The 23142-nt window shown below is 41.4% G+C and overlaps 1 protein-coding gene across 21 annotated transcripts in view; it reads right to left on the reverse strand.

Annotated features, from left to right (window-relative positions):
- The window catches only part of Ryr2 (ryanodine receptor 2, cardiac), a 553847-nt gene that overhangs the window by 358920 nt on the left and 171785 nt on the right, over positions 1-23142 (reverse strand). For all 21 annotated transcript variants that reach the window (XR_003950437.1, XR_003950438.1, XR_003950439.1 and 18 more), the window contains exon 3: positions 6293-6397. Coding sequence is in view for 18 of the 21 variants with exons in the window: in XM_017315461.2 (XP_017170950.1) it covers positions 6293-6397 (105 nt within the window). In the remaining 3 variants the exon portion in view is untranslated. The remainder of the gene's footprint in view (positions 1-6292; positions 6398-23142) is intronic.

Here is a 23142-nt window from a genome sequence, read left to right on the forward strand (position 1 = left end):
CCATCATTGGGAAGAGAGGCCCCTTGGTATTGCAAACTTTATATGCCCCAGTACAGGGGAACAGCAGGGCCAAGAAGTGGGAGAGGGTGGGTAGGGGAGCAGGGCGGGAGTAGGGAACTTTCAGGATAGCATTTGAAATGTATATAAAGAAAATATCTAATAAAAAATTTAAAAACATAAAAAAAAGAGACAAAGGTGAAACCTGTGGATATTTGTGGTGTTGAATGAAATGATTTAATGCGGCAGATGATATTAGATTCAGTCCATAGTTCATAGTTGCTTTCTTCTGGGGGAGGGTAGATAGACAAAGATGCACAGTTCTCCTCAGTAGAGAAAGCATTCAAATGCATGACCACACCCGAGGCCTCCCCTGCAGGGGGTGTGTCTTGTGCCTGTCACAGATTGACTTCTCATGACTCCATGAGGGAGATGCTGTTGTTTTGTCTCACTCTGTAAATAAAGAGTCCATGGGATAGAGACCTGCTCAGTGGCCTGCCAGGGTTTGAACTTGAGGAGTATGCTGTATAATCCTAGCATTTAGCCACTGCAAGACCCAGCATCAGACTCCCTGAATTTCCCCTCTGTTCTTGCACAGGTACAAGATCATTTTTTTATGCAATTACTTGTCTGAAATTGGTGCCTCTAGGCTCAATACATGTACTCATAAAAACTCATTTATGGTGCTTTGATATTTTTAAAATGTATTTTTAAAAATTCATCTAGCAGTGAATTCAGCTAGTAGCCTTTTGATGCACCTTTGAGCATTCTCAGAGTACATGACTCAAAGAGATAAAATTTTATGAGAATAAAATTTAAAATTTGCTAACATATCACATTCTACAACTCATTTTTCACAGAAAATACTGAACAAATTCACAGCTCTACCAACAATTAAGCCACTGGGGTGTCCCTGTTTCTTTCATTAGAAGAAAAAACTATTTAGGAATGAGCAGTGTGCTTATAGCTTCATATCAAATAAACTGTTTTAGAAGTGGAACAATTCAAGTGACTTTAAGTGACCTCTGAACCACGTGCAGTGGCTCTCACCTATAATCTTAGCAACTAGGAGTCTGAGGCAGGAGGATTTCTGTGTCTATTAAACAAAGTGATATTTTTTTCCTTCAGAAAATAAAGAAGCCTGATGAAAATATCATGTATCTTTTTGGAGGCACTCAGAGCTATGAGTTTCCCTCTTAGAAATGCTTTCATTGTGTCCCATAGGTTTGGGTATGTTGTGACTTCATTTTCATTAAATTCTAAAAAGTCTTTAATTTCTTTCTTTATTCCTTCCTTGACCAAGGTATCACTGAGAAGAGTGTTGTTCAGTTTCCACGTGAACGTTGAATTTCTATTATTTATGTTGTTATTGAAGATCAGCCTTTGTCTGTGGTGATCTGATAGGATGCATGGGATAATTTCAATATTTTTGAATCTGTTGAGGCTTGTTTTCTGATCAATTATATGGTCGATTTTAGAGAAGGTGCCATGAGGTGCTGAGAAGAAGGTATATCCTTTTGTTTTAGGATAAAATGTTCTGTAGATATCTGTTAAATCCATTTCTTTCATAACTTCTGCTAGTTTCAATGTGTCTCTGTTTAGTTTCTGTTTCCAGGATCTGTCCATTGATGAGAGTGAAGTGTTGAAGTCTCCCACTATTATTGTGTGAGGTGCAACGTGTGCTTTGAGCTTTACTATAGTTTCTTTAATGAATGTGGCTGCCCTTGCATTTGGAACATACATATCCAGAACTGAGAGTTCATCTTGGAAGGTTTTCCCTTTGATGAGGATGAAGTGCCCCTCCCTGTCTTTTTTGTTGAGAACCTCATATGTGAATACTACATGTGCCTTACTTCCCCAGCTCCTGCCATGTACCCTTTCTTCCCAGTTCATGACCTTCCTCCTCCTCCTTCTTCTTCAATTACTATTGTTACTTGCATATGTAAATATGCACACATGTATATACAACCTACTTAATTCATTTAGCATTGCTGGTAATGAATGCAGGGTTGATCACTCAGGACTGGACAACCTATATGGGAACTGGTCCCTTTCTCAGAAGCCATTGATCTCCTGAAGCTCTACACCTAGGGGTAGTGACCTTGTTAGCTATCCCCTGCCCAGCTTGTCATGTCAACTGGTGCTATCATTATTATATTATTATGGTCTTGTTCAACCATATGCTTATGATTTCATGGGTACAATTTCTCTCTCATGTCTTAGGGCCACTGTCTAGCAGCAGACATCGTAGGCCTCTGGCCCTTGCTTCCTCAACTTTCACCTACATTTGAGGCTCAGAGAAAACACTACAAATCTTGGAATATAGTATATTCCAAATAGCAGTCAAATAGTCATTAGCCAAGGCCAACAAGAAAAGGCTGTATAGTCTTCTAGAACCAAAGACTACCATTACCAAAAGAGAGAGGACAGGTAATGTAAAGTGTTTCTTTTTTTAAAAAAATACATGCTCCAAAATAAGTCATACAAGTTGTGTGTTGCAGTTATGGCCTTAAACAAAAGAGAAGCCTTCACGACAAATGTTCAGTACTGCAAACATTATATTAGAAAGAAGCTTCAATAAATCTCCTGAACAAGTTCTTTCCACCACCACCCCCATCACTTCTCACTTGGCAGGTGTGCCCATGGAAGCAGAATTCAACTATGTGTTCAAAAATAAAGTTATATAAAGAGAAGTGCATGTCAAATATTTTTTGGTTGAAGTTAACCAGAATAAAGCCAACAGCAAGAGAAAAATTTAAACAAGGGGTTAGACGTCTTGAAACTCGAATAGCAAGCACTGTCACTGTGTTTTAACATGATGACATCATCATTAAGCTGCTCAACTCAGTATGGCAGATCTAGGGTGTGGGAGTAGCCAAGATTCCATAAAGGAAGGAAGCCACCAAAATCAGACGAAAGGTAGGCAGGAATGAGTTCCAGGAAAACCATGTGGGTTGTTCATGTTTGAGAATTAAGAAAAGACTAGTTCTCTGTGTATTTAGAAACAGAATATCACATTGTAGCACAGACTTTCTTGAAATTTACTATGTAGCCCAAGGCTGGGCTCAAGCTCATGGCAATCCTCCTGCCTCAGCCTTCTGAGTGCTAGGATTATAGGTATGATCCTTAAACACCACTTTGCAGCGAGTACTAACTCTTCTACACCAACATCATTTGGTCATTACTCAAACTTGATGATGGAGACACACCTGCCCTCCGAGGGGAAGACAGAGCTAAGGCATGGCAGTGCTGGGCCCCTCAAGCCCTGCCTCTGAATGCTAATGTTAGAGCAATACCCACAAGCTGACCTAGGAAGAAGCAATCCACCCTAGTGGGTTCAGGGGCAGACAAGGACTAAGAGCCACGGGAAATCCAGGACTTGCAGAAGGAAAGATGTGTATGTACAGAAGTCAGAAAAAAACCCTAAAAACTGGAGCAAGATGCAGTGGACACAGCACAACAGATGCACCCTCCTGCACCCTCCTGTGCTCTCTCTGTCCTCAGCATCTTCAGGCATCTGTGGGCGGCTGCTTGTTGCACTTTATTGTTGTGATTCTCTGAATAGCAAACATTAATGAAATTCAACCAAATGTTATATGTATCTCAGAGCTTTATCTCTGTTTTATCACACAATGGACTCTCCCATCACTGTGGATGACATAATCCAGAGTGCTTTTGGTTTTAGGAGGGTATTTTGTGGCTGGGGAAAGAGGATATTCATATCTGCTGAGTCCAAGAGACTCATTTCCTATCACGCCAGCAGCATTTGCCAGTTAGACAGCCTAGCCCTGAGCTGATGATATATACATGCCAAAGGGTAACAGAGCCGTTAAAAGAGGAAAACTGTTATCTCTCTGCTGGAAAATAGCCACCTCCCAAGAAGACTTCCTATCCTAGACCTCCTCAAGATCCATTATGATACACCCCAAATTGTTCACACCACCCCAGCATCCTGTACAGGACAATGGTTCTCAACCTTCCTAATGCTGTGACCCTCTAATACAGTTCCTTATGCTGCGGTGACCCCAACCATAAAATTACTTTCATTGCTACTTCATAACTGTATTTTTTACTACTGTTGTGAGTCACAATGAATCTATATTTTCTGATGACCTTAGGCCCCCCCATGTGAAAACATTCTTTGATTTCCAAAGGGGTAACAACTCATAAGTGGATAAATGCAGCTATAGGAGAGTCCTATCACACTCTACGCACTAGCTAATGCTTGTGGCAACCACGTGGGGCTTTGAAAGACTCTGATCCAACTCCTCAAATGGAAGTCTACTCTATCTGTGGTAGAAATGTTCAAGTTAGAGAACAATTCAAAACTAAATTCAACTAAGTAAAAGCATTGTGGCTATGTGTGTATGTCCAGAATTCTAACAATAAAAGGTTAAAAACACATCTCCCCAAATACTAATTTAACTTGTTTCCTCTGAGCATGGGACATTTGGGGCTTGCATAGTTCAACCTCATGGATTCAGCTTGTGCAAAAGTTAAGTTTAGAAAAAGCAGCTTTGTAATATAAAAGTTTCATTTAGGGGACTGAGGTAAGCCAGAATCCATAACAATAGAAAAGCAATAATATGCAAATGCAAACAGCTGCTTAGAGTTTTGTTTGTAAAGACAGATTCAAATTTCAGAATTGGAATGTCTCTATGATATGTAAAAGCCACAAGAGGGTGTTCCAGAAAGAAACCAGTTTCAACAGAAATTTCACCTTTTTAAAACTTAACTTCACTGCAAGAGAATGGAAAACCTTGATAAAGGAAAGATAAATTCTAAAACCCTCATGCCTATTGATATGGAAAGTTTATATTTTGTAGTCACCAAAAGTGACTTTTAAATAATATAAAGCATATAGCATGTCTGTGGGCTGGTAAAACAGCTCTCCATAGAATGGTAAAGAAAATCACTATTCTTTCCCGTATTTAGTCATCATGTTAAAACTTTTTCCTCTTCAATATACTCATTTTATTTTCCTGGGATCTATACCTTGTAGTGGAATGGTTAGACCATGTGACAGTTCTACTTCTAACTTTGGGGCATCTTCAAACTGTCTCCCACAATCATTACAGTAATGTTCACTCCTACCAACACTGTGCAAGCACACTCCCTCACAGAATTTCTTGAGATTTAATTTTTAAATCAACTACATTTGTTATGTAAAAACCAAAATATTGTGAGATGGGTACAGGACTCATGCTTCGACTTAGGCCTAAAACAGAAACCAAGAAATGGAAGCATTTTTGGTAGACTTTTTGTTTTCCATTTTATTTCCAAAGAATTGCAGACAAATATAAAACGTTCAGGACAGAGGCCATAAATGGTTGGTCCATATTTGTCACACATCTACCTCATATGTGAAAATTTAATTTAGAATTGATGAAAAATAACAATTAAAGTTTTAAGGTGTGTTGGAAACCCTTAAGGCTAAAAGAGTTTATAATGTAGTATAGCTGATTAGTCACCATGTGAAACTTTATGACAATATATTTTTTAATCTCTTTATTTAAACAAACTGAGAAAGAGGCTCAATAATAACAACACTTAGGCAGTAATGGCAAAAAAAAAGTGCCACTTGTGTTTCTGAAAACAAATATTTTTTTTTAAGACTGTGAAACAACTTGGTAAATGGGAAGGTGTGGAGTGTTCATTTATCCTCCTGATTATATGAAAATTTGATTAATGAACTGATTAAGAACAGGTAATACTCTGAAAAGCAGTAATCCTGTGTCTTCTCAAAAAAAAAAAAAAGATAAGTAAAATAATCCAATAGGCTTTCAAAGAAAAATATCACCATTAGGAGACAGAACAGGAATTTTCATTTTCAGAAGATGGTTTTGCTGTTTCAAAATTACAAATTACAACTTGCTGAAGCTACTGCTGTGATTTTGTTATTTAAAATACAGAATGGTGCCATGAAATTGTATTAGTCACAAAGACGCTTAGGGGTAGACTTGGGAAAGGGCATTTGAAGATGACACAGAGCTCAATGACAAACAAGCAGGCACAAAGCTAGTAGTCAGACGGTGTTATGGGCACATGGAAGGAGACACACAAATACTCACAGACCACACACACAAGTGTGACGCAGAAGGAGGTGGGACTATTTCGCTTATTTTTTGTATGTCTTTCAGACATCCTAAGCCTGCTAGGTAGCTAGATAACCATAAGGAAGCCACATGAAGAAGCCACTGACTTAGAAAAAAAAAAAATCACAATGCCCAGATAAACAAAGATTTACACACAGCTAAGTTAAGGGAAAAAATGTCTACAGAAAATGGGTACTCACCCCTTCTGACTTTTCCACTGTGTTGGCCAGCATCTCCTGCAGGGCCCGTACTGACAGGGACTGCTCCAGCACAAAGGTGCAGATAGACAGGTCCGGGGGAACATTCTGTGTGAGGAAAGAGAGGAAGAGCCATCAGGAGGACATCCTCCTCAATCAAGCTTGCAGCCAGGTGAGTGTCTAAGGCGTCCCCGCCCTTCCCACTGGTCACCTCTCAGCATCTTCTGCCTATGTAGGATGCATGCGCTGTGCTTGCTGTTTATAGCTAATGCCTTACTGTGTGTCTGTGAGTGTATGTGTGCATGTGCTTGCGCGTGTGCTGGTGCAGGACTATGTATGTGCATCCTGGAGTGTGGGTCAGAGGTCAAGAAAGGGTCACTGACCACATGCTGTCCACTTTCTAAAAATTATTCTTAAATAAAATCACATTATTCTAATCAATGCGCATCTAAAACAAAGCGTGATGCAGCTGGGGTAAGGTAGCTTCCCCTAGGGTTTCACACCGTCGCTATTAATTATTTTTTATCTTTTCCATCTTTTTTATTTTTTAACAGTTCTTAATATTTTAATATAGAAAGTTGAATTCACTTATCACCATGAGAAAAGAAAAAAAAAACTATGGTGAAGTCAAAAGTAGAAAAATAATCAGCTTTTGATTCTTTTAAGATTTAGATGTTACTGGCTGTGGTTGCTCCTGCCTTTAATCCCAGCACTCAGTAGGCAGGAGCAGGAGGATCTCTGAGTTAGAGGACAGCCTGGTCTACAGAGCAAGTTCCAGGATGGTCAGGGCTACTCACAGAAACCCTGACTCAAAAACTGGTGGGGAAAAAGATTTAAGTATATATATATATATATATATATACACATACATACATATATATATATATATATATATATATATAGAGAGAGAGAGAGAGAGAGAGAGTGTTTTACCTGCACCTATGCTTGTGTATCATATGTGCAGCCTGTGTCCTCAGAGGTCAGAAAAGGACATTTGCTTGGACCTGGAAGTAAGCTGCCACACGAATTCTGAGAACTAAGCCCAGGTCCTCTGCAAAAACAGCCAGAGCTCTTAATTGCTAAACTCTCTCTTCAGCCCCACACACCTTTTCTTCATTGAGACCGGGCCTCTCTTCGGTCTGCAGTTCTCAAGAAGTCTAAACTGTCTCTGCCTCCCTAGCACTGGGATTGCAAGTGTGCATGACCATGTCTAGCTAATTTTCACTTGAGCTCGAGGTGACAGAGCTCAGGTGCTCTACACAGCAACCTCCCCCCACACCCCCAACACACACTTTAGCACCCTTTGAGCTGACAGAGAGCAATATCTGCTCCTCATGGGGCATCTACTCAGTCACATGACACTTGGAACTTTGTCTACACTGCCAGTGTCACATGACCAAGGTCTCTAGAACAACGGTTTTGATAAGACAAACGCGTTTAGCAACTTTTCTAAAGCCAGAGTTATAAAACGTTTAAAGTCCGTTTAAACCAGACATTAGAATCCAGGTTTCTCCAGTTCTCAAATATTCATTTCTAACATACCATGCTGCCTAATGATGACAAAGATATTAAAAAGACAGAAGTAACAGTTGTCTTCAAATTAATATGGAGTTAAGCAAACAGAAAAATGAATTGATATGAAATATTCATTGACACGGTGTTTTTCTTTTATATGAGATAAACATTTATATTCCTGTGGCTGGAATTTTGCCTCCAACTTGGGACATGGGGATTTGGCTCCTGTCTGCTTAGAAGTACGTGTCGCATTTTCCTGTTTATTTATATTTATGCGTGTGTTAACTTCAACTGCTTCCAGAAAGTTAAACACATGGATATAGAGATGAAGAGAGTTTTAGTTCTGGCTGTGGGTCTGTCTCATGCTGGTTTTCTGTTAGAAATCTCAGGTTCCTGTCAAGAAGGCAAACAAGTTAGTTACATTTCTAAACCTCTTTCCAGTGTGCTCCAAGCAACCTTCAGGGAAACACGGCGGCAACTCAAAAATGTGTTTTTAAAATGGATGCCGTTTTCAATCTTGATAGCTTGACAGCCAAGAGAAAAGAAGAGACTCAGAGTCCAATTCTGATTGGAGATCAGGCAAAAGCCATATGGAAAAATTCTTGGGCTTCCTATCTATGGACTGAAGAAACCCTCCTACTCCAAAGAATCACCAAGACTCGAGTATTTAAAAAACCTGTCTTCTAAGCTGAAAAGAAATGCCAATAAAATATAATTTTATCTCTCCAACTTAAGAAAAGTCTACATTCTCACAAAGGCTTAGAATCTTAGAAGTGCAAATTAAGTGAGAAGCTGCTGGTTGGCCAAGACATAGGAAGATACCCAGAGCAAGCTTTAAGACAGAGCAGATGGCCTGTGACTGAGGCGAGCTCACTGTACTTGGCCACCCATCTGCTAAGCAGCTTTGGGCAAAGCACCATGACCAATGGGGGTCAGCTCCTCCCTGAATTAGAGGGGCATCAAGTGGTGCAGGGGAGTTGTTGCTGCTAATGTACTGACTGGACAGAGACCCAGCAAGATTTTGACCACCAGCTGGTGAAAACCATTGTTTTGATGTTTATATGTTCTCTCCATGACAATATAACTCTGGGCTCATGACCTTTAGGGCACATTGTAGGAGGGAAATGACTTCAAAACCTCAGTCATAGTATTGCCAGTCTAGAAATACTCTTTCAAGACTCTCACTTCTCCATGGGTGCTCACCATTCCAGGTCTTTTCTTAAAGTCTATTTATTTTTAAAGAAAAAAAAATGTGTGGGTGAGCGTATATGTTAACGTGTGCAGTGATGTCTTTTGGATGTCTTTCTCTATCACTTTCCATATCATTTTTGAGACATGATCTCTCCTTAAACCTGAAGTTCAGAGACTAGACTGCTGGCCCATGAGCTCTGTGATCCTGCCTCAGACGCTCACATTAGGATTATATACACATGCCACAGTGCATGGATCTTAACTTGGGGGCTAGGCTCTGGAACTCAGGCCTTCACACTTGCACATCAAAGACTTTGCCCACTGAGCCACCTCCCCTGCCCCATTTTGGCCTTCACCCTTCTCCTCCACAGAACTTTATATGAGCACCTTGGCAAACCAATGACTGTTCCTGTGTCACTGAATTCTGCATGTCACCTCTCTGAAAGGCAAGGGTAAATGTTTGCTAATTAATGAAGCGGGTACACCTGGGTATCCCCAGGTGCTCAGATTGTTCAGAAAAGCTGGAGGCACTGCACTTGGCATGCTGGACCACAACAGGGTCTAGGTGGGAGGGAGGCATTAGCAGGTTTAAATGAAGGATGATTAGCAGGACGTTACCACCTCAAAGGCCACAGCTGGGCCAATTTAGCTCTTAATCATGAAAATCTCTCATAAATTAGTGGTGGTTCAAAGGGTTTCTGCTCCTCAATATCCATGTTTATAACACAATACCCAAGGACTTCATGGTGCTATAGACTCATGTTGGAATCCATAATATGACATCTTTCAAATCTAATGGTACTTAATGCACTGCAAGCTGCCTTTTAAAACTATTTTTCAAAACACCAAAGACCAACTGTGCCTGTGTGAAACTATAAGGAATCTTGTGTCAGGGTCACATTCCTTCCCACATGCCCCTCTCAAATATCACATAGTTCTCATGTCAACTCTGTTCATGTGCATCTTGAGTGGGAGTCATAACTGACCAGCATCCATGAAAGAGCACCACACATGTGCGCGCACACAGACACACACACACACACACACACACACACACATACGAAACCAGTGAAGAGGCTGTAGTGCACAGGAGATGTGGATGTAGCTCAGTTGGGGAGTCCTTGCCTACCATGCACAGAGTTCTGGGTTCACTGGGTTCAATTGGTACCAAAACCCAAGTGAGGTATCACAATCCTATAATGCCAGCACTGGGGTAGTGGAGGCAAAAGATTGGCAGTTCAAGGTTATCCTCAGGTACTTAATGAGTCCAAAGTGAACCTGAGCTACATAAGACCCTGTCCTACAAAACAAAAAGAGTTATACAAATTATCAAAGTTGCATGCGTGAACTCCCAGGCACCCCATGAAGCTCCTCATTTTTCATACTGCCAAAGCTAACCCACTGCAAGCAAGTTGACTTCTACCCTATTAAATGTGAGGTGGTATTGATTTTAAAATGGATTTTACTTATGTGTGTATATCTGTGTGAACATATTTTACATGTGTGCAGTTGCCCATAGAAGTCAGAAGATAGCACCAGATAGATTCCCCTGGAGGTGGAATTATGAGTAGTTGTGACCCACTCCACATACACACTTGAAACTACACTCATGTTCTCTACAAGAGTAGTATGCACTCTTAACCAATAAGCTATCTCTCCATCTCCACCTGTTACTTATGATCTCCAACAGGAGACCTACATAACCAACCATTTATACTTCAGGTATGGCGCACATACTTGCTTCATTTAAAACCCATAATTTGCAGTCATTTGCTTGCATATTAGAATGATGTTCTGAGAAGGGATTCAAGGTGAAAAAAATCTATTACTAAAATGTTATAGGGCCTGAGACGTGGCTCAGTTGGTAAAGGCTCTTCCCACCAAACCCAATGATCTGAGTTCAATTCACCTGACCCATAAGAGAATAGAACTGATTCTCAAAAGCTGTTCTCTGACTTCCACACCCATGCCACGAGAAACACCCACATATATGCACACGTGTACATACATAAATATATATAGGTAGGTAGGTAGGTAGGTAGGTAGATAGATAGATAGGTGGGTAGATAGATAATAGGGTTTTCGTTATGGCACTCGAATCTCAGAATTTAGAACAGAGTTTGACATAAAAACAAGTGAATACACGGAACGGTCACAGTAAGGAATGAACACACTGGACCCACTGCTATTATTCAAACAGCTTAATTGACGACAAGGCAACTTTCACATGCTGCCCAAAAGCTAGGTTTTTTAATGACTGCATATGTAGCAAGCATCTGGCCTTGTCATAGTAATAAAGAGATAGGAAAAGCAAAAATACCACAGGGTGCTGAAGGTGTTGACTATTAGGATCAGAGAGACCTCAGCACTGCCTGATAACCATCCCAACCATCATGAATCACGAGCAAGCTTGATGGTGGCCCGAGGAAGCTGTGGATTGGCAATCATATCTCACAGGAATTGTGTAAGGAGAGTTATACAGAGCCCAATCATAGGTGCACTGGCTCAACTCTATGACTCTGAGATCAGAGCCAGTTTAGAATCTTGTGAGTTGGGACAAGCCCTCTGAGAAAGGACAGACAGGAACAAGAGAGGCAGCCATGGAAACATCTACATGTGGTCCTTTGCTGCCTGCAGATGAGGTTCGTGATTGTTATAGAAAGGACACATTTTCTGGTTGAAGAATCTTGATGGGAGAGATACAGAGTGGAATTGCAGTGCAAACGAGGCCTGCTATACAGAATAGTCTTGAAGCCACCTGGAGACTTGATTTTCTTTGACTAATGTTGAGAGATCTGGACCACTCTGGGGTCCTATTATGTCGTATAGACTGGAAACCTGAAGTTGAATCTAACAAAGGAAGTGCAGTTTGGTGAACCAAATATTTTACCTCATCTAGCAAATAGTTTGGCTCAGAAAGGGTCAATGAGTGACATAAAGAAACCAAAGGTGGCTCAGGGTTTAGGAGCACTTGTTCTTACAGAGGTCCTAGGTTCAGTTCCCAGCACCTATATAGTGGCTCACGACCATCCAAAGGATGGTTCCATCCAATTCCAAGGGATCTATCATCCTTTTCTGACCTTCAGGGGCACTGGGCACCCACATGATACACATACATATGTGCAGGCAAATATTCATACACATAAATTAAAATAAATAAATTTTTTTAGAAAGGGATATTTTAGGAAGATAACTAAGGGATAGATACATGATGAATATTATTCACAATTTAATATGTGTACTTTACATATGTATACATGTGGATGTGTATACTGTATATAGATATATATTATGTTTATATGTTATATTTATATGTATGACTCTATGTGCAGTCATGCATATTTTTAAAGGTCTGTTGAGGATACATTAAAGAAAGCCTTATGGGGAATTCCTTTTTATGACTGAGGGAGAAGGCTAGTATATCTACCATTTAAAATAGAAAGCTGAGTAAAAATGACAATAAATAAATAAATAAATCAAACAAAAATAAACTCCCAACACTTTCAGAGCCACGAGAATCCACTTACTCCATACAAAAATGTGAGACACATCCCTGGCTTAGATAACTGCTGAGCTGAGACGTCTGAATTGTTCCTTTCTGGTCTCCCCTATCCCTGCCTTTCATACCCCTGTCTAGACACAGACACGGACACGGACACGGACACACACAGACACACACACAGACACACACACTGACACACACAGACACACATGTGCACACAGACAGAAGCACATACACACACACACACACACACACACACATACAAACACATCACCTCCTGTTCAGCAGAAAAGAAGGTTTGCCAAGAACATGGCATCAGCTAGGCTGTGAAGACCAGAGGCCCTGACAACCTGTCCAAGGAGCTACCACAGCAGGCACAGTGTGACAGTGACAGATGTAGGGAGGTCCTGTGTCTCATGGGCCTGACTGCACACATCCTCACTGAAATCGCACGTGAGAGACACACAGATGGCCTGTGACTCCAAGATAGCCTGCAGTTATTACATGTGTGCTCTCCTATCTGCAGTTATGAGGTTCACATACAGGGTGTGGATTCCTTCCTGCTTAGAATGCCACAAGATCTCCACGCCATAGGTGCTGAACTCTCACCTATGCACAAAGACTCACCTAGGAAACTCTTCTTAGAGTAAAAAGAACCTTTCAAAGTTTGATCAGAGACATTAATATCCACAAATTAAAGGTTTAATTCAGGAAATTCACTCAACAATGAAAACCAGCATATAAAAATATTTCAGCAGGGAGGTATCTGAATTCAAAACTGCTATATTTTCTAAAATGTACAGCTCTGACTCAAATTTTTGGCATAGGCAAAAAATGCAAAATCTAATATACACTGCACTGATAAGGAAAATGAATTTCTGACTTGGGCTTAGTGGGAAAACACTTGAAAGTGGCTATTACTTTCTTACAAATACAGCTTAACAATGGACGACAAGGCTGGCGTATACTTCAGTGGGACAACACTTGCTTCACCTGGGTGGTTTGTCCCCAGCATTAAAAGAGAGAGTGAAGCTGGGGGAGAGTTGCTTTGTTAGGAGACCATTTGTAAATCTACATAAACATATATACACATGTGACCTTCTGTGATGTGATCTCACACAGAGCTGTGGCCCACTATTTCATGCTCTGTATAGAGAAAGGATACAAAAGGGAGTCAGTGAAAAGCTAAAGGATGGAAAGGAGGGAGGGAAAGGTCAGAGAGAGAGAGCGTTGGAAGGGAGAAAAGACAGGAGGAGGAGGAGAGGGAGGAGTCAGTGAGTCACACAGGCTGGGTTATAAATGTAAAGTATGATACATATACCAGCCATTTAAAAATAACGTCAGAGGACTGGGGAATGGCTCAGCAGTTAAGAGTGCTCACTGCTCTACGAGAGAACCTGAGTTTGTTCCCAGCACCCAGATCAGGCAGCACATATCTATCTGTAACTCTAGCTCCAAAGACTCCAACGCCCTCTTCTGGACTTTACAGGCACTGTCTTCTCACACACACATACTCATGCATGCATGTGCACATATATAAACACACACATAAAAAATTAAATTAAAAAATAAAAATAATGACAAATGGAAAATGTTAATAAAAATATAAACGGCCCATATTCAATCACTAATGATGCATTTTCATAGCACAGGTGAGGCCACAGAGCTGCCTGAGAAGTGGAAAGCATATACCTTCTGTTTTTGCTTTCTCCATAACATTATACTTGTATCATGCTTTAAGGTGATATTTGAAAGCCCCCCTTTGCCTCATAGGTACAGCTGGCTTTCAATGCTGTGAAACCAAGCAAGACCTGTGAGAGCAACTGGCCTGCAGAAAAACACATCGAAACATGGGGCATTTTTTTTGCTGAGTCATCACCCTTCCAAATGAAATTTCAGCTATTAAGCTCCATGTGCCCTCTCTCAAAAGCACCGAAAATTATATTTGCAGTAGAACACAGTGATCTGGTCCAGACACTCCTGGAAATCTGGTAGACAGCCAGAATAGGGGGGAAAAATAAGTAAATGAAGGAAGATGAGAGGAGGGAGAGAGAAGGGAAAGAGATTTTAGAAAGAGGAGGGGAGGGTGGGGGAAGGGAAAATGAGAGGAAAAAGGACGATTTCCTACCGTGATATCACCCAGTTTATGTTAAGTTTTCCAAAGGATTTCAGGTTCTTTCTTCCACCCATAAAGGTCCCAAAGAGGTGCGGAATACTTTCCCAAGGATGTTACACATGGCATGGCACTCTGGCTAGACGCTCCAACACTTAGTTCCCAGGAGAAGCTTTTCATTGTTTTCTTGCAGTCCTGGAATTAAGCCCAGGCCCTGGGGCTTACTGGACAAGCCTTTTAGCTAAGTCTCGACCCTGATAAGCTTACAAGTGCACTGGCCTCTGTCATGAGGCATAGATGCATAGTCAAGATACATCATTAACAACAGAAAATCACATATGGCTTCCCAAGAGACCTGAATGTCTGGAGCCAAGCGCATGTCAGATCTAACTACTGTCAAGTTCTGACTCCTCACGGTGCAGCTATCAGGAAGTTAAGAGGCTCCTGGATTTTTTTTTTCATGTATACTTTACTAATGACGTATTCAGTGTGTGCTTCTCCACAGAATCTCATAAGATGAGTTGTGTGCTTTGGAGCAGATCTGAGTAGAACTCAAAGGTTTAAGAGTACCCTCATAAATAACAGGGATAGCATCACCGGATGTCTGCTTAGCAGGCCTGCGACTGGTCTGAGCATTTGATGTGGGTTAACTCAGTCCACACGGGAGCTTGTTCTCAGCAGATCTCTGCTAACCCAGATGAGCATGTTGTTGTTATAAACAAAAAACAGACACACTCCAAATGTGGAATCGCCACTCACTGGCAGAAAGCCTTGGGTCACTTACACAATGGGTGTTATGTAAGCAAATGTCACTGAGAATAACAAGGGAAGGATAAACTCGGCAAGAAGTTCTGACTTACTGATGATGTCTGGTTCCCCTCTCACCTGTTTTCAGAGAACGTGTAAAACCTGTTAGATTGTGTCTTCTCATACCCTAGGTATTGAGAAAATACAACACAGATGCAAAAGAAAGGAAGGGAGGGAGGGAGGGAGGGAGGGAAGCAGGGAGGGAAGGAAGGAGGAAGGAAAGATGGATGGATAGAAGGAAGGAAGGAGGAAGGAAGGATGGATGGATAGAAGGAAGGAAGGAAGGAAGGAAGGAAGGAAGGAAGGAAGGAAGGAAGGAGGAAGGAAAGAAAGAAGAAAAGATAGACAGACCGTTAGACAGTGCTAGAGAGATGGTTAAGTGTGAGACAACTCTTGGCAAGGATCTATGTTCAGTTCCTAGCACTGGCAGACCTCTTACAAAGCCCCAGAATCGCAGTTCCAGGGAGATCTACTGCCCTCTTCTGGACTCCACAGGCCACTGCACTCATACACACAACACACCAAGATGACCTCCAACTCAGAAATCTACTTGCCCCTGCCTCCCTAGAGCTTGGATTAAAGGCATGTGCCACGCCCAGCAAGTGCTAAAATGGAACTGAAGGCTTGCTCAGATTAAATCCCTCCTCGTAAAGGTTTTGTATTCTTTCCTAAGCCTGAGACCACTGAGGTAATTTGTGGGTAAACTCTGAGGATGTGGTTAGCTCACTCTGTAGTCAAATCTGTCTATAGGAATCAGGGACACTGGTCACTAAAACATAAGCTGGCTGGAGGACAGATCCTGTAAAACCCAGCAAGGCTCATCACTGGTCACGTACATTCCTTCAGAGTCACTGAACCTGGACTCAGAATTTCTAGAGTTTGTAAAGGGTTTTTTTGTTTTTTGGTTTGTTTTTTTGTTTGTTTGTTTGTTTTTTGGTGTGTGTGTGTGTGTGTGTGTGTGTGTGTGTGTGTGTGTATTCTTTGACTGTAACACTAAGTCACCATACCATGTTGTCTACTGCTATGGTTTATCCATGAATTGTCCCTCACAGGCTCCTGTTTGAACAACTGTTCCCTGCCAGAAGCGCTATATATGCATGTGCCATGAAAGTAGGAGCGGCTTGTTGAGAAGAGTGTCACTGGGAGAGGGAAGGGGATAAGAGAGGGTCATGGGGGTAAAAACAACTAGAATTTCATTACATGCATATGTGAAACCACCACTGAGGAATAAAACCGCAAAGTTGGTTTTAAAAATATCAGTGAAGACAGTGTCTGGTTTCTGAGTGTCAGTCTAGCTTATGGAAGAAGCCCTGGTAGCTCTCCGTTTACAAACAATCAGATGTCAGTGTCCGCCTACTGTTGGAACCTGCCACATGACATGCCGTCTTGCAAGACTGAGCTCTCAATACATGTGCTCTAAGGCCAACCCCAGGTAAAGAGTGTAAGAACTGAGTTAAGTCATAGCATGCCTAATTAGTGTCCCTGGAGAGATGCCAGGTGGACAGAGACAGCCTTCCATCCATCTGGTTTGTAAAGTGCAGTGTTGACCATGTGAGAGATGAGAAAAGAAAGGTCCTGTTTTGTTGCTGCTGCTGTTGCTGTTTGTCATATCAGCTCTGGAACCCTGACTTAGTCACAGACTTTGTGCAAACTGGAGCCTCTAATTAAAATACTGGAGTAAATGTTACTTACTAGTGGTCAGAATATAGAGTAGACACTTCAGCCTGCTGGGACTCAAGGATTGCAGTGTGGACCACAATGCAGATCTCCTCAGCTCACCTCCATTCTATTTTTTGGCAAGTTTGCCTTCTGTATCTCAACACCAAGTTTGAATTGAAACGAAATTCCAGCAAAGCAACTTCTTCTGGAGGCTTTGAAGGTACAACCTTGAAAGTATACATCTAACACTTCAAGAATACATGCACATATATTATTTACAGCATTAGAGCTTCCTAGATGGATTGTCTGAGTGCTGCTCATTTTAAAATATCTAACTGCAAATCAAGCATCATTGTCTAGAGCCATTGTTGGATGGTGTACTTCAGAAATAAAATACACAGAAATTCTGGAGCTGAAGAGGCGGCCTGGAAGTCAAGAGTGCTTGCTGGTTTTGCAGAGTGCCTGAGTCTGGCTCCCAGCACTCCCAGGCTCCCAGCTGCCTGTAACTCTAGCTCTGGGGAGTCTGACGCCCTCTTCCAGGCTTTGCAGGCACTGTACTCACCTACACATATCATACATCATCTTTAAAATGTTCATACATACACAATTCTGTAATCAGCACCTATGTCCTAACAGCCAGCTAAAAATTAAATCCTTTCATACAGAAATGAAGTAAACTAAGGGCCCAGCCTAGCTTTAATTCCATCCTGAAGAAGTACCATAAATTCTGCTGAACTATTGCTTAACATTATGAATACCTATTCAGATATTGCCACATATATATCCTAATTGCTTATATAGAATTAGCTTGCTTATATTAATATGACATATATAGTACAACAAAGTATATGTCTATATACATGATGGGTTAACTTTTACGTTGATTACTGCTGACATGTACTTAACAACTTCAATGTGCATGGCTTAAATACATTCTAACTCAAATCTGGTGAATACTTAGAGGTATCTGTCAGTTGCATAGCTTCTTTTCCAAATGTATTGATTTTTCTATTGTAATTTTACACGCACAATAACACTCATAAGAAGGTGGAAGAGGTCCCATGTATTCCCTGCCCCTGTCACTTACAGCTCACCGGCAGAACAGTCCCACTGCTCAAGCCCCCTGTGCTCTTTCTCTTCACCCTGCTAACCCCAAGCAACCTCAGATCTACTCACTGTCCCCACAACTTTACCAGAGCATCATGTAGTTGGCAACATGTATGGTGTAGCCATTTTCAGGCTGGCTTCTTTCATTTAGCATCGTGCATTGTTCCTATACATATTCTTTCAGAGGAACGGTTCATTTCTCTTTAGTGGGGAATCCCACTCCACTGTATGGATGTACCAAAGTCCATCTGTTTACATGCCAAAAGACATGCTGGTTTCTTCCAAGGTTGGAGCACTATGTGCAGCTATCTACAGGATTGTAATATTTCAAGGCGTTTTCCCAAGAACTGTGGTAACTGAATCCCATAGTGAAGGCATGCTTAACTGATGTAAGGGTGTTCCCCACCTGGTCAACACACCTGTTCCCTTTGCTTCCCACCAGCAATGGACAACTGTTCCCACTGCTCACAGCCTCACTTGCATGTCATTGTCACCTGGGCTAGTTCCTTCTAATAGACCTTGGTTTTCTATTGCAAATACATTGACATCAACATGATGTGTGTGTGTGTTTTCATGGATACATATTGAACAAGCTGATCCAGGACAAATATGCTTCTAGGAGTGTCTATAAGTGACTGTGGAGTGTTCATCTCTAACTGAAACATCTATATCACACCCTCTCCCTCACAAGGCTCAGGCAACATGGTAGAAAGAGGGTAGAAAGACTGTAAGAGCCAGAGCTTGGGGCACACTGCTATGAAGCAGTGTCTTCTAGACAAGACCATTACATATATGAACTCACAGCAGCTGTGGTTGCACGCACAAGACCTGCACAAGATCAAGCAGATCCATGTTCCAGTGTGGAAAGGGGACCAAGAGGCCCCGTCTCTGGTTGAGGACATACTGGCATTTGATGGCTGCCGGGTAAGATTGTTTTCTTCAGGGGCTGTGGCCCTGGTAGTTGGTTGTCTCTGGTAATTGGTTGTCTCTGCACTCTAATGGACAGCCTCACACTCATGTGGATATAAACAGCACTAATTGAACCCAGTACATTAAAAATAGAGAGCATCGGTGGGGAAGGCAGTGAGGATCATGGAGGAACTGGTGAAAGGTAGGAGGGTAGAAACTCTGAGTGTGTGTGTGTGTGTGTGTATGTGTGTGTGTGTGAGAGAGAGAGAGAGACAGAGACAGAGACAGAGACAGAGAGAGAACTTTCTTTCTAAAGAGGATTTACAGTCCTATCAGAAATGTATACAATTCCTGCAGTCACCATGATACACAGCCATCCCTGTCACCTTTCACCAGTGTCACATGTGATTTCCTTTCTCTCATTGATCATCATGAGCACTGCCAAACATCTTTCAAAACATTAGGAAGCAGTGTGAACTTCCTCTCCTAGAGATATTTCAAGTCCGTGAAGTATTTTGTCTCCTCGGATGCTCTTTTCTCATTATGAACTCTCAGGATTCTCCGGAGTGAAATCTTCATATTTTACCTGCCCAGTTTAAAGCTTCCTTCACCAATCTGAGCTTCAGCTAGTTGTTTCGCTTGTTTGTTTTATGTATTACAGTATTTGCTCTGCTTGCTTGTTTTATATGTATTATGGTATCTGCCAATATCTGGAAGTCTTTCCTTTCAATGTTGTGAAATAAAAGTTTGTTCTTGCTTTAATATTTATAATTCTTGAAACTTTTTTTAAAATCAGTTTTATTGAAGTATAATTCACAAGCAATAAACTTTACCAATTAAAGTACTCAATCTGATGGGGCTTCAGACTTTCCTACTATCATTTAACTAACATTTAACTTAGTGCAAAGTTCAATGTGTTCATCTATTTTAGGGAAGAAACACATCTACACTTGTCTACAGAAATTCTCATCAACCTCTGCCAAACCTTCCTGTTCAACTACCTTATCATCAGACATATGTTTGGATTGTTGTTGTTGTTGCTGCTGTTGTTGTTTTTGTTTGTTGGGTGTTACTTCGATCTTTCTATTTAATGATTCTGGTTAACATAGATTAATAAATTCAGAATTGAGGATGTCACTCAGTGCTAAGAGTCCATGGCCAAGACACTTGAGGCTTTGAGTGACAGTATCCTAGTCATTATAGAAACAAATGAATAGTTGATTTTTTAAAATTATATAATATCCCTTTGTCAGCTGATGGCAATTTTGGTTGTTTCTCCATTTGAGGCTGTTATGAGGGGAAAAAAATGCCTAAACACATAAGCCTCTGAGCAGAAGCAGATACATAACTCTTGGATAGATAATAACCAAGAGTGGATTTCCAGGCTATGTCATAAAACTTTAATTTTATCAGAAATAACAATTTTTCAAAATGATTGCTCCATTTTGTATTAATATGTAACTTCATGATCTTCATTATCACATACCAATGTTTGCAGCTAAGATATTTTATGCAGATATTAGAAAATTATACTAGCAAAAGATGTTAGCATTTTAATTATGTGAACTTTTGAAATTATTTATCTTCAGAATTTTTCTGTACAGCCTTTTATTCTTTATATTATATATGGCAATGGAGAATCATGCTTTATATCAAGTAGTAAATTAAATATCACTCCAAGTGCACTGCACCAAACACATAGCCAATCAGCATAGAATTAAGCATTATTGTAGCCACAAGTGTTTATTCAAGTCAAGCTAAAGACATTCAATTAATTCCACAAGGCAGGAAAGCAATCTCTGTGTACTATGGGAGTATAGGAGAATCTTTTCAAAGCCAAATGAACTGATGAACTGTCAGAACAGAATATCGGTATTATCATGGTTCTAAAGAATAAAAGGAAATTTAAAAAAATCAATATATATTTATTGAGTGTCTCCTTCCCTCAAAAATATGTTAGTTCCTGAGAGGTGAGACAGGTGAGTTGTTGTCTCTGCCAGCACGTACTTTCCAGGCTAGAGAAAGCAGAGAGAACAGGACCATATACTCTGTAGCAAGGCAGAGAGGAGGGGGCAGCAGAAGAAATTCACCTTGCTGGGCAGGCTTAGAAGGACAGAAATGGAGGGAGAACAAAGCCAAAGAACAAATGAACCAATGAGAAAGGAAGAGACAGAGGAATGAAAGGGAAGAAGTGAGAAGGGAGGAGAGAGAGATACAAAGAGTGTGAGGGGTGGGGAACAGGAAGGGAGGGAGGGAGGGAGGGGAGGGAGGGAGGGAGGAAGTCCACATTCCCAGAAGATCTAGGGGCAGCAGCACACACCTAAAATCCTAGCACTGGGGGAGCAGCCCCTAGAGGAACCTTCCAGCTCACTGAACAGTCAGCCAGTGAGCCAGTGAGCTCCTGGTTCAGTGAGGTCCTAGACACAAAAAGAAACTGGAGAGCCACAGGAAAAGACAACTGACCTTGACCTCTAACCTCCACCTGTGTATACACACACACACTTACAAGACATAAACACCTACACTCAAAATGTCTGAAATACACATTTCTGTGCCCATCAATACAGTTTTTAGGCTCACAGCCAGGCTTATCTATTTGCATACTGTCTACAGCTGCTCTGGGGCTAAATGTCAGAGTTGAGAAGAAAACATGACCCAAGATACCTAAAATATTTACTCTCTGGCTCTTCCGAGAAAAACCTGCCAAGCCAGCTCCACTGGCTGCCATGTGTCTACCACAGCTAAGTCATACTCTCAGATCTAGAAAAGGAGAAGCATGAAAACCCAGAGCACAACTGGACTGTTCTGCAAATTCAGGTTCAAGGGTCAAATACTGACAACTTTGGGATAGGGAGAAAACCGTCAGTGGTTTAGAGCTTCCCAATACTGAGGTCCTGACTTCAGATCCCATGTAAACCCTCGGTGGGTGTGATAGCCTGACTGTAATTCCAGTCTTGGAAGGCAAAGATAGGGAATACCCAGGGCATGCTACTTATTGCTACGCACGCTCCAGTGGAGTTTGCTTGGCAGGCCGAGAGGCCTGGGAGCACTCATGAGGCAAAGAGTTTCACGGAAACTCACCTCCTGGAACTTTGGCATTCTCATAACCCGTATATTCTTACCCTATCCCTGCGTTAGTCTGGTGTATGGATCCATGTGCTCTCTTTTAGTATTATCTTATTATAAGTGCCTTTTTAGATTGAATTCTGACATAGCTAAGCCTTCGCCAGTGTTCCAATGTCCCAGAAAGTCCTTGAAGCCAACAAACTTGGAAAGCAGTGAGAAGGTTATCTATTCAGTAGCATTCAAATTTACTTCTAGTAGAGACAGTGAAACTAATTAGGCATTACAAAGAACAGAGCTAGAATAGCTCAGGGCTAGTCTGCAGAGTGATTACTTAGGACAGTAGCCAGTCTTACCCAAACCCAAACACAATGGCCTAGCTAATAGGTGGGTTTACCATGAAAGAGTTAGGGAATCCCACTGAGACAGGAATCTTCACTACAGCCAGGTATAGCAGGCTACATTGCATATTAGAAGCAAGTTGGTGAATTCTTCTGACAAATGGAGATTCTCCACAGATACTTAAAAGAACACCAACGTTACACTCATACAAGAATTTATCAGGGTCTAAGAAATAGGGGGCTTGTGGTATTGCATTATTCATGAGAAGGTCTGCTAGAGCAGAACCCCCTGGTGCAAGCTTTCACAAGGCTCAAAGGAGTAGCAAATTGTGACTAGGGTGTGAAATCCTTACCTGTCATTAAAAATGGGGGAGGGGCAGGACCAGGTTTGGGAAGAGGCAGGAGAAAAAGTCCAGAGTGGCACGAGAATGAAAAGAAATAAGTAGCAGTGGAGAGAGGGGCCCTTGGGGAACCACTAGAAAGTCTCAGACATCAGGGATGCAAGAGGCTTCCAGGACTCAATGGGCATAACATAAGCCAAAACACTCAACAACAGGGAGATAGAACCTGAAGAGACTACCTCTAGTCCAGTCGATAGACATGGCCCCCAATAGAAGGATGTGGGCATCCACCCATCTCAAAACTT

Source organism: Mus musculus, chromosome 13, assembly GCF_000001635.26.
Source record: "Mus musculus strain C57BL/6J chromosome 13, GRCm38.p6 C57BL/6J".
Lineage (NCBI taxonomy): Eukaryota > Metazoa > Chordata > Mammalia > Rodentia > Muridae > Mus > Mus musculus.